General features: G+C 34.5%; 1 protein-coding gene across 6 annotated transcripts in view; it reads left to right on the top strand.

The window, feature by feature from the left end:
- ATP9B (ATPase phospholipid transporting 9B (putative)) overlaps positions 1-13,836 on the top strand; it is a 301,811-nt gene that overhangs the window by 203,340 nt on the left and 84,635 nt on the right. For all 6 annotated transcript variants that reach the window (XM_039523932.1, XM_039523933.1, XM_039523931.1 and 3 more), the window contains one exon: positions 9,986-10,146. In XM_039523932.1, the coding sequence (XP_039379866.1) occupies positions 9,986-10,146 (161 nt within the window). The remainder of the gene's footprint in view (positions 1-9,985; positions 10,147-13,836) is intronic.

The following is a 13,836-nucleotide window of genomic DNA, read 5'->3' as shown; positions in this document are numbered from 1 at the left end:
GCCAATCTGACCTGGGGAAAAAATCCTTCCCATTCCCACATATGGCAAATAGTGAGCCTGAGCCTGCCAAGTACCTGAGAGAAAGGATGGTCCCTACCAACTCAGAACCCTGGGCCAACCCACCCAATTTCCCATTTCCAGCCATGGCCATCCCTGGTGTTTCAGAGGAAGGAGATTTTTTTTTTTTTAATTAAAACAACCACCTTCCAGAATATATTGGAAGGGTGGATGGGGGAGAAATCCCTTCCTGAGCCCTGCCAGTGGCCAACTGAAACCCTGATGTATGAGCACTAGGAACATAAGACATAAATCAGATGTGACCCCCAGCACTCCTGAGCTCTGACCAGTACAAGCAACCCCATCATACAAGTGTACTCATACATCTGTCCAGCTCTCTCTCAAAACTCATTAAGATGTTTGCCCCTACAACTCCTATTGGGAGTCTGTTCGATAACTTCACCCTTCTGCTGGATAGAGGCCTTCTCAGCCTGAATTTGTTCATGGCCAGTTTACATCCATTTTTTATTGTTCCTACATTGTCTTGTAGGTTAAATAGCTCTTCACTCTCCGTGGTATTTACCCCTGTAATATATTAATAGAGGAGGACAATCGTATCCCATCTTGGCTTTTTTTGCTAGACTAAACTAGACGAGTTTGTCCCGTCTCCTCTCATAGGATAGGCCTTCCATTCCCCTGATCGTCTTAGCAGATCTTCTCTGTATCTGTTCCAGTTTAAATTCATATTCCTTGTACATGGGAGACCAGAATTGTATACAATATTTCAAATTAGGTCTTACCAGTGCCTTGTATAATGGCATTAGTACTTTTCTATCTCTACTGGAAATGCCTCACCTAATACATCATATGATCACATTTGTCTTTTTCACAACAAAATGCTGACTTACAGATCTCCTTGTCATACTTTTCTCTGCTTTCTTGGATGGCATCTTCAGCAATTTGGGGACACACTATTCTTTCGTCTTCTTTGAAATGTAAACTCAGCAGCAGTAAACCTGGATGCATTTTCCATGTATAGATGCTTGTATCCATTATTAGGTCACTTTCTTAATGTTTCATCGACTATCTTGTATTAATGTCAATGCTGATTCTTTTAATTTCTTCTTTACTATTTCTTCTGTTTCTTCACTTGCCACATCTACTAGTGGATGTTTAAATCTGATTGGAGTATATCTAGAACATACAGCTTTAGTCATTTTGATCACTTCTTTAGATTGCTCATGTTGTGCTACTTTGAAAGTGATGATGCTACCATAAAAGGTAACATCTACTTTATGATGTTCAGTACTTTGCTTTTCAGTTGTTTTTGAGGCATAATCATGGCTTTATCTTTGCTCTTTTTTCCTAATAAACAAGAATAGCAAGAATCTTGATATTCTCATCAATTCCCTTTCATCTTTGTAGATAGTTAACTTTCATTTATAAAGTGAAATGTTTGTCTGTGAATGAAAGTTTAATGTTTCTTGTACTAAAAAACCCCTATCAAATATATTTTATATAATTACTTGAGTAACAAAGATGTGCAAAAGATGGAAAACTCAGAAAAAGGCAATAAAGTCCACTAGAGATTTGATTTTTTTTTTTTTTTTGTGGAGAGGGTAAATCAGTTTTTTCTCAGAATCCTGGAAAAAGACAAGTATGAAAACAAAAGTGCATCACAACAAATATTATTCTACTGATTCATTCTTGATGCAGGGATTCAGATTCTGGGAAAGTTTGAAATTAATCTATTCTGTAGTCAAAGGGTTTGAATGAATTAAAAATTACAGTTTTTGAAAATTTAAGGAAACTAGTTTGCTTCTTTTCTCTTGCAGTTTACTTTGTTTTAAACAGTTCAGCATTTCAGGAGAGGTAGATCTAAAATAAATCTTATAATAAGAACAGCCAAGTTGTTTGCACTCGTTAATATTCTTTTTCTGCCACAAAAGGTGATGGAGAAAATAATCATAATTACAAGTGAACTTGTAAAAATTTTTGATAGACAGGAGAGAAGGTGGTTTTAATAAAAGATGCCTACCTGCTGGAGTGACAAGCTTCCCCAGTGGCCCCCAAATTGGGCATAAGGGGACCTCCTTTCCTGCAAACAATAGTCCGTCTAGTTTCTGGGCATCTTCCATGTGTACTTTAGGAAGTGTGGAGGATGGGGGCACCTGAACCATAGTAGATGCACCAAAGTGAAGGTCTTCCTCTGCTCTTCCTTAAGGAGCCTGCTGCACATGGAACTTTCTATGCATGGTTCACAATTTCCAACACGAAACTTCTCGGCCCCATTTTTATAATAGAATTTCCACACACTACTATAAAAAAAATTAATATGAAATTTCCTCCAAACATTCTGGTAACCTTAACTGTGACCCACTAGATAGGCACACAAACTCTTTCAAATATGTGTGTCATTAATATAGGTGGTGAGGAGTTCTTAATCTAGGAGTTGTAACTCCTGGGGGGAAAGGGTTGCTACCACCTCCTTTTCTTTTTGAGGTGGGGGGGATCCTGAAACTTTTTTCTAATGTATGTGGTTTTTAAAAAATATCAATTTCATTTTAAAGACTTTTTTGAAAGAACTATTAGCCTCTTATAGGTTTTATGAATTGACCTAATTGAATAACCCATGCATTTAACTTTCTACATATAAAGATAGAAGTTCCTTGCAAAACCTGAAACTGAAAACAAATATTTGATGCAACACTTTGAGCTCAGGTGTAAATTCAGAATAACTCTGTCGTTTTCCAGAAAGTTACCTCAGATTTATACTAGCAACTAGTGTAATGGCTTGGAATATGCTGGGAGAGTATAGGCTACATAGTTATTTGTGTGTGTTGTATAATATTTGTGTTGTCTAATACTTAAATGAAAAATAAGCTAGCTAATATTTATATTAAATCAAGTGAGCTCACATATAATATTGTTTTTCTTCAAAGGAATTAATATCAGTTATTTAGCTGCTATGTTGATTTTATTCATTCAGGTATTCTAAACTCTGTTCTAACAATTTACACCTTGGGCCTGATTTTCATAATTCTAGTTTCACACCTATGTAATTCCATTGACTTGTGTAATATTATCATCAGGCCTTTGAAGTGTGTCACTGACTTATTTAACCCCTTGTATTTGGAAAAAAAGTATTCTTTTCTGAATATGCTTTAACATACTTGCTCTTTGCTCTTACTTTTAAGAGAACTGCTTAAGTATATGATGGTACATGTATATGATGAATTTAAAAAAAGTTTTGAATCATTGAATAGTGTGAAAATGAAACTCAAGAGGAAGTTAACAATCTGTATAAAATATCTGTGTAAATATAGTTACCAAAAAATCCAAACCTTGGCCCAAAATTTTGCAATTTAGATTTCCAAAGTTAGGCATGTAAATGTGTATTTATGAATCTAGCTAAAAGTGGCCAGATTTTTCAGAGGTTTTGAGTATCCTCAGTGTCCATTGGATTTAATGGGAAACTCTGAAAATCAGACCATTTTTATTTAAGTGCCTAACTTTACACAATTAAGTTTGAAAATGTGGAGCTTATTTAATTAGATTAAATTGAAAAATGAATGTTTAACCCTGTGATTATATTAAATTATACTGAATGTTGTGGTTTCCAATGTCACTAGATGGCTCAGGTGATTGAAGTAATTATTCAAAATTGATGGGTGGTCTTGTGAAAACCATTTAAAATTGATAGCTTACAATCGAGGATAGCACGTTATTAAGAAAGCAAAAGACCTGTGTAGTCATCAAAGTTTTAGAAACCATTAATCTTTTCATGTACATTTTTATCAATTGTTCTTGTGTGTAACAGCTCCATTACATTAAAGTAGTTAAAGAGTGTTGGGTACCAATGCACCGCACCTGCTCACTAATGCCTTGAAGAGTTTTTGTTTGTGTCAGTATAAAAGTGTGGAGATTAAGTTGTAACATTAACTTTTTTAAAAAAAAGTGTAAGCACAGAAATGTAATGAAGGTTCAATGCACAGTCTAAATTACATTAAAATAGAGTTCCTCTGAGTAGTGTTTCAAATAAAAAAGTAAAATAAAAATACTGTCCATTGATCTAGCAGCATTGTAGTAGAACTATATGACTGAGTAATCCAGTAAAGAAACAGAGCTGTTTAATTTGTACTGTATTACCAAATGAGGACTTTCTAAAAGACAGCAGATAGCATCAATCTTGAGCACCCTCTGCTGACCAACCTCTGATATGGCAACCCTTTAGGAAATTGCTTGCTTACCTTTTAAGTTTTGAGGCAGAGAGTGTACTGTGGCAAAATATTGAAATGCATTACTAATGTTAAAAATGTTACTAATCATGCAACCAAAGTCATCAACCACCAAAGCTTGGTTTCTAAAAGTGGTAATTGTAGATTAAGGAATGTCTTGGGATAAAGCGGTTACATTTTTTTTTCAAGCTGGGTAGAGTACTAGAAATAATGGGAAAACGAATAAAATTAAGATTAATAATCCATTGTATGATAAGCAGGAGTTACCTTTCTTTTGGTTAAATTCTCCTTGGTTTATTTTTGCTTTGTGAAAGCTACAGTTTACTTGTACTGCTTACTTTATGTTCTCTGTTAGGATAAAACATATCACATACTTGAAAGAGAAGGAATAATTTTTAAAAAGTCATTGAAACTATGGCTGGTATTTTTAAACTTGGGTGCCTTTGTTTAGGCACTTAAATCCCTTATGTAGGCATCTAAATAAAAGGCCTGGGGAGCTCCTATTGTGGTCAATATGACTAGTGAATGTTGAGCATCTCTGAAATTCAGGCCACTTTTATTTAAATTATTTAGGTGCCTGACTTTAAGAATATATGACAACAAGAAATCAGTTATGTTTATTTGAGGTAGGTAGAGAGGGGAGGAAATGTGTAACCTTGTATTTTAGATTCCTGAGCAAAATTATAAATATTACCTGTTACCAAACTAGAAATAGATTTTTGAAAGAGATTATTGTATTATTAGTTAGTTCAAACATAGGTATCATGCAGATTACAAAAATAGCTCATTAACATAAAAGAAAATACTCAGAAACTGACAACTAATGAGTGGCCTAATTCTTAAAATGTATTGATAGTCCTTTGTGGAACAAACATGTCTGTTTTTAGGAATCTGTCATTAACCTATCTTGTTCTGTATAGCTATAGAAAAATTAATCATGCAAAACATTTTGTAACAAAATAAAGGCATGTAGTTCACTAGATACAAATTTTCTAGTAGATAACACGTATAATATTTTAAGGCACTATTACAAATCTCCAAATCTGTTTAGTGTGCCTATTAAATTCAGGTTTTTTAAGCACATGATTTACTATTCAAAATAGCACAGAGCAGTTTAGCACATTTCCAGATAATAGCTGTCACTATGAAATTATTGTGTGAAAGACAATGTAAAGGATACATACATTTTTGTAAGAGAATTCACACAAAATACACTTGAGGATCCATATTGGTGTTTTCTGGAACTTTTGTTAGAAACATATACTCTAATAGAATTTATTATTATTATTATTAATTTATTATAAAGGCTAGTACAGTGTTCACCAATTTTATGTAGTTTCCCAATGAAGACAAAAAGACAAATGATCCTAAAAGTACAGGACTTGTAATAACTTTGGCAACACTTTGGGAAATGTTCCCCTGCCTTGTCATTGCTGCCCCGAATTATTAAACAAAGGACTGTGATATATTTAAAAACTGACAAAACAGAGACAGTGGCTGATAGAAACTTTCTTCAATAAATGATCATTTTAGGTATTTCAAATGTTTCATTTTTCTGTTTTTGTTTTTTTTAATGTACGTGTTTTCTCTTGATTTTGTATGTACTCATTAAAAGGATAAGGAAGGTATTGGTGCAGAACACAGCATATTATGCACACCGTTTCACGCTGTTTGGTATTCATTGGGCACAATAAGATGAGTTAAGGGAAAATGTGTAAATTTAAGTTCCTTTCTTCTTGTTGACTTGAGTCAATCTTAAATTTAGATTTTTTTCTTTAATCAGTTACCCAGTGTTTAACAAAGAAGTGCACAGTATGAGAACTGAATCACAGCAGTTCCTTTGAAGTTATTACAGTTAATAACAAAAGTACATTTTTATAGACTTTGACATCTGAATTTGTAAATACAGTTTTAGTAACAAATATTAAAATTTCAAATGGGATTGCAACATTCTGGTTTGATTTTATTTAGGGAGCCTTTCAAGCATAAGTTATTGAACCGATACATTCTAATGGTGTAAAAAAAAAAAGGCAAAAAAACCACCCTTTTATTTAACAGATGACTAGTATGATAAACCAGAGTGCTTCAGATATGTGTGGGTGATGTGCACTATGAACATAAAACGTGTGTGTGTGTGTGAGAGAGAGAGAGAGAATGAATAACTGCACACCAGCTATTTTCTAAATGAGAAACTTGTTTCTGTTTAACCAAGAATGTAAAGAAAGGGGTTGAGAAATGTGGATTAGGAAAATTGTGTGTGAGCAAGCGTACAATGAAGTGTCTGAAATTACTACATTTTTACTTATCTGCCTTTCTTGGTATTCCTGCTACTTCAAAGTAGAGATGTAATTACTTTTAAGTTTGTAAAGAAAGAAAAATATCATTAGATATTATTTCTTGAATGAAACTTAGTGTTCAGTTCAGAGTCTGTTTTAGCAGTCAGGACATTTTCAGCTATTGAAATGCAAATGAGGGCCAAATCTGTTCCTACTATACATAACATGCAACTCCATTGCAGTCAATATGATGTTAGTGCAGAAGCTGACTGCAATATAATTACTTTTGAAATAAACTTTATAGAAGGATATATCTCAAAAATGTGCCCTTTAAAAAAAAAAAAGTTTTATAGGTAGGAACTATACAGGATCCTTTTGTGTATTTAGGCACATTGGAAGAATTATTCTGAAAGTAGTGTAACAGCTGTGAAAAATGTTTTCATAAGATTAAACCTTACAGGACTGTTATGTCTAACAGCTTTGTTTTTTATGTTTTATTTAATCAAAGTTTTTGTCACTTTCAACCTTTCTCACAAAAATTAAAATAAGTTGATTTTGTTGATGCAGTGGTGTGACTTGGGCCTTCTTGCTTTCTGATGTACCATTGTGAAGATTAGACCCTTTACTCCTTCATTGACTCAAACATAAATACATACAATAAAAAACTAGACTGATGGATTGGGGGGTTGTTTTGTTTTGTTTAAGCAGGAGAATATCATATTTATCCTTTTTTGTTGGTATAAGCCATTATTTTAGTGAGAACCATTAGCTATTTAAAACTTGGTACATAAATTAAAGAGGAGCTAAATGGATTTGTGATTGTTGCCATTAGTAACATTTTAGATTATACAAGCAATTATTGTGTTCATTATCCTAGAGCAGCCCCTTTGCAAAACTATTGTGGCTGTCTTAGACATTATGTACAAATTTTCCCTCTGAGATTAAAATTTCCAGTGGCGTATTTAATTTTGTTATCACAGTTATTTCAAACAGGACAAATATTAAGACAAGCAGAAGAAATTTGTTTTACAAATATAGGAAATTGTAATAAATGTTGAAAATTACTAAGTATACTTAATTCACCTTTCTCTTATGTAGCCATAATTACTTATTCTGGTTCTGAATATTTTAGGGGTAGAACAGGTTCTTTTGGCTATGAAAAGCTTCGTTCTTTCATTGGTAGTATATGTTAGAAGTCTCTCGATAAAAGCACAATTGATGAGGTATATATTGAAATATGATCTTCCCAAATTCACCTACACTACAGTATATTTAACAAGAAATTGGTTAATTATTTTTTCTTCAAAATGTGAGGCAGACTTTTTAACTACCTGAATAAAATAGAGAATAGTTTGATTGCAGATACTCCCATACAGTAACATTAGAGTATAAAACTGTTTACATTAGTGTGTGTTATATATATAATTCCAGGAGAGAATTTTTGAGGAATGTAGTATGCAGTTTAAAGAATTTATTTTTTTAATATAGATTTATCCTCCTCTTTTGAATGGGCATCACATGTAAAGTTGATTTCACTGTGGATAGCAAATAGAAATGTTAAGATTGTCTAATGACAGTAATGTAATGTACAGACTAGTGGGGATGGGAGAAGTTGTATAACAATCACTATACCTGAAAAGACTTTTCTTACTGTGTACTTGAAAAAAATATTTTACCTCAAAGTTTTCTTCTTACTTTAAACACTGTTCCAACAACATTGTAGTTGGATTTCAAACTCTTATGTTCACATCCGTCTTCATCAATTAGAAAGGTATTAATGCTTTGAATTAGCTACATATCAATGTGCAGTGGACTACATTTAATGTTTCTATCCTATGAGTGGCATTTTTTCAAAAGAAACTTTGTATTCATTTCTGTTAGTTTTTGTCTTGGCTTTTTACAGTCTTTCACTGCTATGATCAGGAAAAAAAGTGAGGTAGTGGTTATGCATATTGCAAGACAGTGATTCTTTATTTTATTACAAAAAAAGACCAACTCTAGAAGGCCAGATTAAATCATTCCTTTCACTTTTTAATGGGATTTGGATGAATAGAGTAAAATATGCACTTTGCATTCATTGATAGCATCTTTAGGTTGAGGTAATTGAGTCTTTTTTCCCTGACTGAATGAATAATGACTTCATCTGATCCTCAGCGAGGCCTGAAACTTAGACCGCCTTTGTCAACGCAAAAAGATCTGGGCTTTGAAACATGCTCTACTTCCCTGGCTTAATTTTTCTTCATTTTAATCCAAAAACCTATTTTTCTCAATAATTCAAGCATAAACTATGTAGTAGTTGAAGCAGCGGAAATTGCAAGATATTTGTCCTCGTTGTGCTGCTTTTTAAATGCAGCTGATAAATCAGCCGCTGTGGTCTTCAGCTGCCTGGTTCTCAAGGGAAGGGACAGCCCATGCTCAGGCAAGAATGCTGGAATTTTTCAGAACTATTTAAAAATAGTTTCTTTACAGATTGTTTATCTAGGAAAGTGTTATGTTTTACTGTCCTTGCTGGCAGGGTCTAAAGATAAAAGGGCCTCTGCAATGGGGCTTAGGCATGTCTTGCTGACATAATTTTCCCACATATTTTACTGACTAAAAGACGATCCAAAAAAGTGGATCTCAAATAGTTAGCATACAATACACATGATTGAAATAGTGGGAATCTTAGTTACAGAGTTTTAAAAATATCTTTTCATTAGAAACATAGTAGCTGATGGGAGATCTACTGGCATGACACATTATTTAGGATAATGCTTATCAGAGAGATTGAATATATTTTCTTTTTTACTTATGGAAAGCCTGGGTTCTATTTTGCTATTTTAAATCACAATCAATAGACGTTCCATTTGAAATTGATTTTTATTTATCTCAATACTTATGAAAAGCTTCTTTAGTAATAAGATGGATTTTATATAATAACTGTTTTTAAAAAAAGGTCATGGAAAAATTGATGGAATAAGGTCAGATTTCCAAAATAGTATTTCTTCTAAAGTAGTACTGTATGCTTGCAAATTACAGGTAGTATTAATGTCTCTCATATCTGACTTATTATTCTCAACTCTACCAAGTCTGGTGGTCTACACCGGCAAATGAACAGTATATGCTACAAAGAAATCATGTAGAGTCAGTAGTTTTGCTCAAAAGAAATTCTGGTCTGAATATGTGATAGAAGGAAATAACTCCCCCCTCCCCCACAAGGTGATGGTCTCCATGTCAGATATAAGGTAACTCAAAAGGTATTTATGGGACAGTTCACTCTGTGACTATTGGAAGTATTATTGGAAAACTTCTGTCTCATGTAAATGTGGAAAAATATTCAGCTTTGGTTATTCCAATTCAGTTGAACATAATTAAAACAGATTTCAAATAAGTATTAGTGGCCTTCTAGTTTCTAATTGAATAATTGCATAAGGTGTCAATATGTGAATGATTTATGGTTAACTTGTATTTACTGATTTATATTGCTTCCTTTAGGTTGGTTTACTGGATCTTGAACTGAATCAACTGACCAAAGCCCTGTTTTTGGCTCTAGTTGCCCTTTCAATTGTTATGGTAACCTTGCAAGGATTTGTAGGCCCATGGTACCGCAACCTTTTTCGGTTCCTCCTCCTGTTTTCCTATATCATCCCTATCAGGTATGTATAAGAACAAGAGAGAAACACAGATGTCTAATTTCACTGAATGAGGCTTTCTTGAAATTTATACTTAGTTCTCATTGTGAAGGAAATTGATCTTACCAGGAAGCTGAAGGAGAAGGTGCCAACAAATCTGCTGATTCTTGAAGGATCACTCTACAGAAAACAATACTGTTGTATTTTTTTGTATAATGTTCATCTTGCAGGAGTAATCAGGATATCTAATCCTTTTACTAGCATAAGTGTATTAATAAGGATACAATCTTGGTATATCAGAGGATATGGTTTTAGAAAACATGTGTATCTGAATGAAGTATTTGATTTATTTTGGCATTTGTAATTTCTAATGCCTTTTCAATTATTTAAAGTGTTCTGGTCTTACTAGTAAAAATACGGAATAAAAACATAACTTTTTTTCACTACACTAATGTATATTGAATATAGCTTAATAGCTGTATACTACAGATGCTCTTTTGCAAGAGCTTTTTCTAACAAGTGTTAGATACTGTAACCAAATAGAAACTTTTCCTAAATTAATTAGTTCATTAAGCATGAGTACAATATATTCAAACTGCAGATAAACTAGAACACAAACATAAGTATTTGTAATCTTGTGTTCTACAGAATGTAAAGCTCACAACAAGGTTTACATAGTTAAGAATATTTTTCCCTTTCTAATAAAGTTTCCATTAGCAGAAATAAGAAATGCCCTCTGCAAGTCAAGATGAAGATAATTGTTACCATTTAGATGAAAATTTGTTAATTTAAGCACCAATGATGAACTCATTGCTATACAAGACACAAAAATAAATATAGTCACTACCCTGGGAACTTTCAGAAAAGTAGGTAAATCCATGTTTTGGTATACCATAGTATTTTAAAGGAGAACAAAGAATTTTCTGTGCAGTATTGGAAGAGGATGAAGGGACTCTATGGGTATTCTATCTTTGTCCAAAAGCACCCCTCCCTGTCATGGATTTTGTAAGGTCAGATATGTATGGTTGGAACAGAGTCAAATAGTTGACTCTCAACTATGACCTGTTTTATGCTCAGTTGGTAAATGTATCTATTTTTAAAAATCTCAAACTTCTTTAAAAAAAAAATACTTGAATATACTGTGCATGAAGATGGGGACTAAATATATTTGTCAAATGGAAAGGGGCACAGTTAGTTAGGGAAATAGTACTTTATAGCTTTAAAGAGAATATTGGAAGCAGTAGAAATTTGAGGTTTCTTTTAAGTACACCTCTACCTCAATATAACGCTGTCCTTGGGAGCCAAAAAATCTTACCGCGTTATAGGTGAAACCATATTATATTGAACTTGCTTTGATCCACCAGAGTGCATAGCCCCGCCCCTCCCCCACCCCCCCGCTCCTGGAGCACTACTTTACTGCGTTATATCCAAATTCGTGTTATATCGGGTGGCGTTATATCGAGGTAGCAGTGTAGTATATAAACTAAAAAATTTTATTGACAGCGTCCCTTTATTGTGCAGCCAAAAATATTTGTTCTCTGTGTGTATTGTGTGCACTATTAACCCATCTACATATGTGAACAAATCCTTTAAACCAAGACTCTTAAACTTGTTGCAGAAGCTGTTGCTGTTAAATCCTTGATCTCTAATCAAGGAACTGAATTTACAGGAAACCAGGAAGGTTCCTCAGTTTATCTTCAATACAGCTATAGTGTTGATCTTTTCCAGAATTAGCAGAGGCCCACAAAAAGTGTGGCCTTAAGCCAAACAAAAAAAAATTACCTCACCAATAAGCGGCTCAATTTTTGTTCAACTGTGTGCTGCACAGTTAAGCTATACATAGCAATTAAATAGAATTTCTGCTAACTTCAGTGCAGTTAAGCACTGAAACCAGAAGATGCATGTAAATATTAACCAGCAGGCTCTCTACCCACATCTGAGATTCTCCAAAAGTGCAGCCAGAACCTCATTTTGCTTACCAGCCCTTCATAGCTAAGTGCTGACTCCACTGCCACTGACCATCACCTACTGTTCCTAGTGTCAGACGTACCGACTCCTTTAGGTGTTTCTGGTTTGCCTGTTAAGTTAGCATTTATGTCCCAAGAAGTTCTCCTCCTCTCTCTAGTTAAATTGTTGGTTGTTGTTTAATGGTTAATTAAGCTGACATTTCACTATAAATCTACATTTCTGGAACAAGAGGCGAATGAAATCTTTCAACATTTTGGCAGCCAAGCATGATGATTTGCTGTCAGACCCAAGTCCTGCTTTGTTTCTTTGCGGAGCACTGGCTATGCTTTTTTTCCCCCTTTTACTGTGAGTGTTTGAACTCCTATATGAAAGTGCTGAAAATTGAAGATTTTTTGCGGGGGGACAGGGGGAGGCATCTTTCTATTGATGGATTGTATAAAAACTCCCTTGTGAGGTGCCACAGTCTGGCATGTATTAATTTTCTGTTACTGACTATTACAGGGTTTTAACTACCCTATTGAGGCAAAAAGTGCCTGTATTTCTTAAAAAGTTGTGGATGTAGGTTGTCATCTCTCTGTGAACATGCAAACTAAGGAAGGTTTGGAGAAGTTTATAGGGGGTTGTCTGCTGGGAAAAAGATAGTGTTATTCCACAAGAGCCTTCATTTTAAGCCAAGGGTTATAAAAATATATAGAGGGCAGATATATCTTGTTACAGGGTTAAATTGAGAGGTTTGCTTGTTAACATACTGAATTCTTATGTACTAACCCTGTGCCCTCTTCTCTGAGCATGAGTGGTCCTGGATGAGGCTCAGCTAGAGAGGAGCACATACAGGGTATGCATAGCCCCGATATAAGGCTTAACATTGTAGTAGCTCCGTTGAGGGCAAGATCTGATCCCCTTCATTCCATAAAAGAGCAGCTTGTGTGCTGCAGTAGCACTGTAGAGTGTCTCTGTGGTAACTTGATTGTTTGCAGAGGAGCATTCTGTCACATCTGCACTCCTGCAGGAGCACCTGTTATAACTGTATTTTCTCAGGCCAGGAAGGAGGAACTGCTCCTTCCATGACCAGGTAGCAGATTTCATTTTCTCCATTTGCAATATACTGTCCTGGCATATAGCTTTGAATGCTATTTTGAATTATTTTCAACTACCTTTTCTGATTGTGTAATAGGATTAGTTATATCAAGTACATGAGATAGCATTTCTTGTCAGACTATCAGGAAAGATACATTATTGAGATCTTAGATGTGACATATTGATATCTGGAGGAAGAACCGACAGGAATCTAGCGGAGAATAGACTGTCTTCTCCAACATACACATCTACTCCCACACTGACTTTTTTTTATCTTGAGTCAGCCCTGCATAAGGTCACCACCCACTCTCTCAACAAAATAAACAGCTCAGATCATATTGTTGTTCAAATGTCACTACACTTCTCTTCCTCTCCTCAGGATGTTAGACACGGAAGGTGAAGATTGACCTATTCTCAAGCTTGTACTTGAACTGTAAACCTCCTGGGATCATAATTCCGAGAATAAAGACAATGAAGAGCCAGGAGTTGTCTTCTCTCTCACTGTGAGATGCTTTTAAAACAGTTATATGGGGGGGGGGGGGGAAATTAGCTTTTCTCCATAGGTAAAGGAAATCAGTTGGGGGGGAAAAATGGCTTTTAGAAAGAACATAGTCATACTGGGAACTGTTCTGGTGTCTCTATTGGTTAATACACATAGAGAGTTCAGCA

This window comes from Mauremys reevesii, linkage group 2 (genome assembly GCF_016161935.1).
Source record: "Mauremys reevesii isolate NIE-2019 linkage group 2, ASM1616193v1, whole genome shotgun sequence".
NCBI classification, from domain to species: domain Eukaryota; kingdom Metazoa; phylum Chordata; order Testudines; family Geoemydidae; genus Mauremys; species Mauremys reevesii.
Note: the sequence above shows the minus strand (reverse complement) of the source record. Positions and strands in the feature narration are given on the sequence as shown.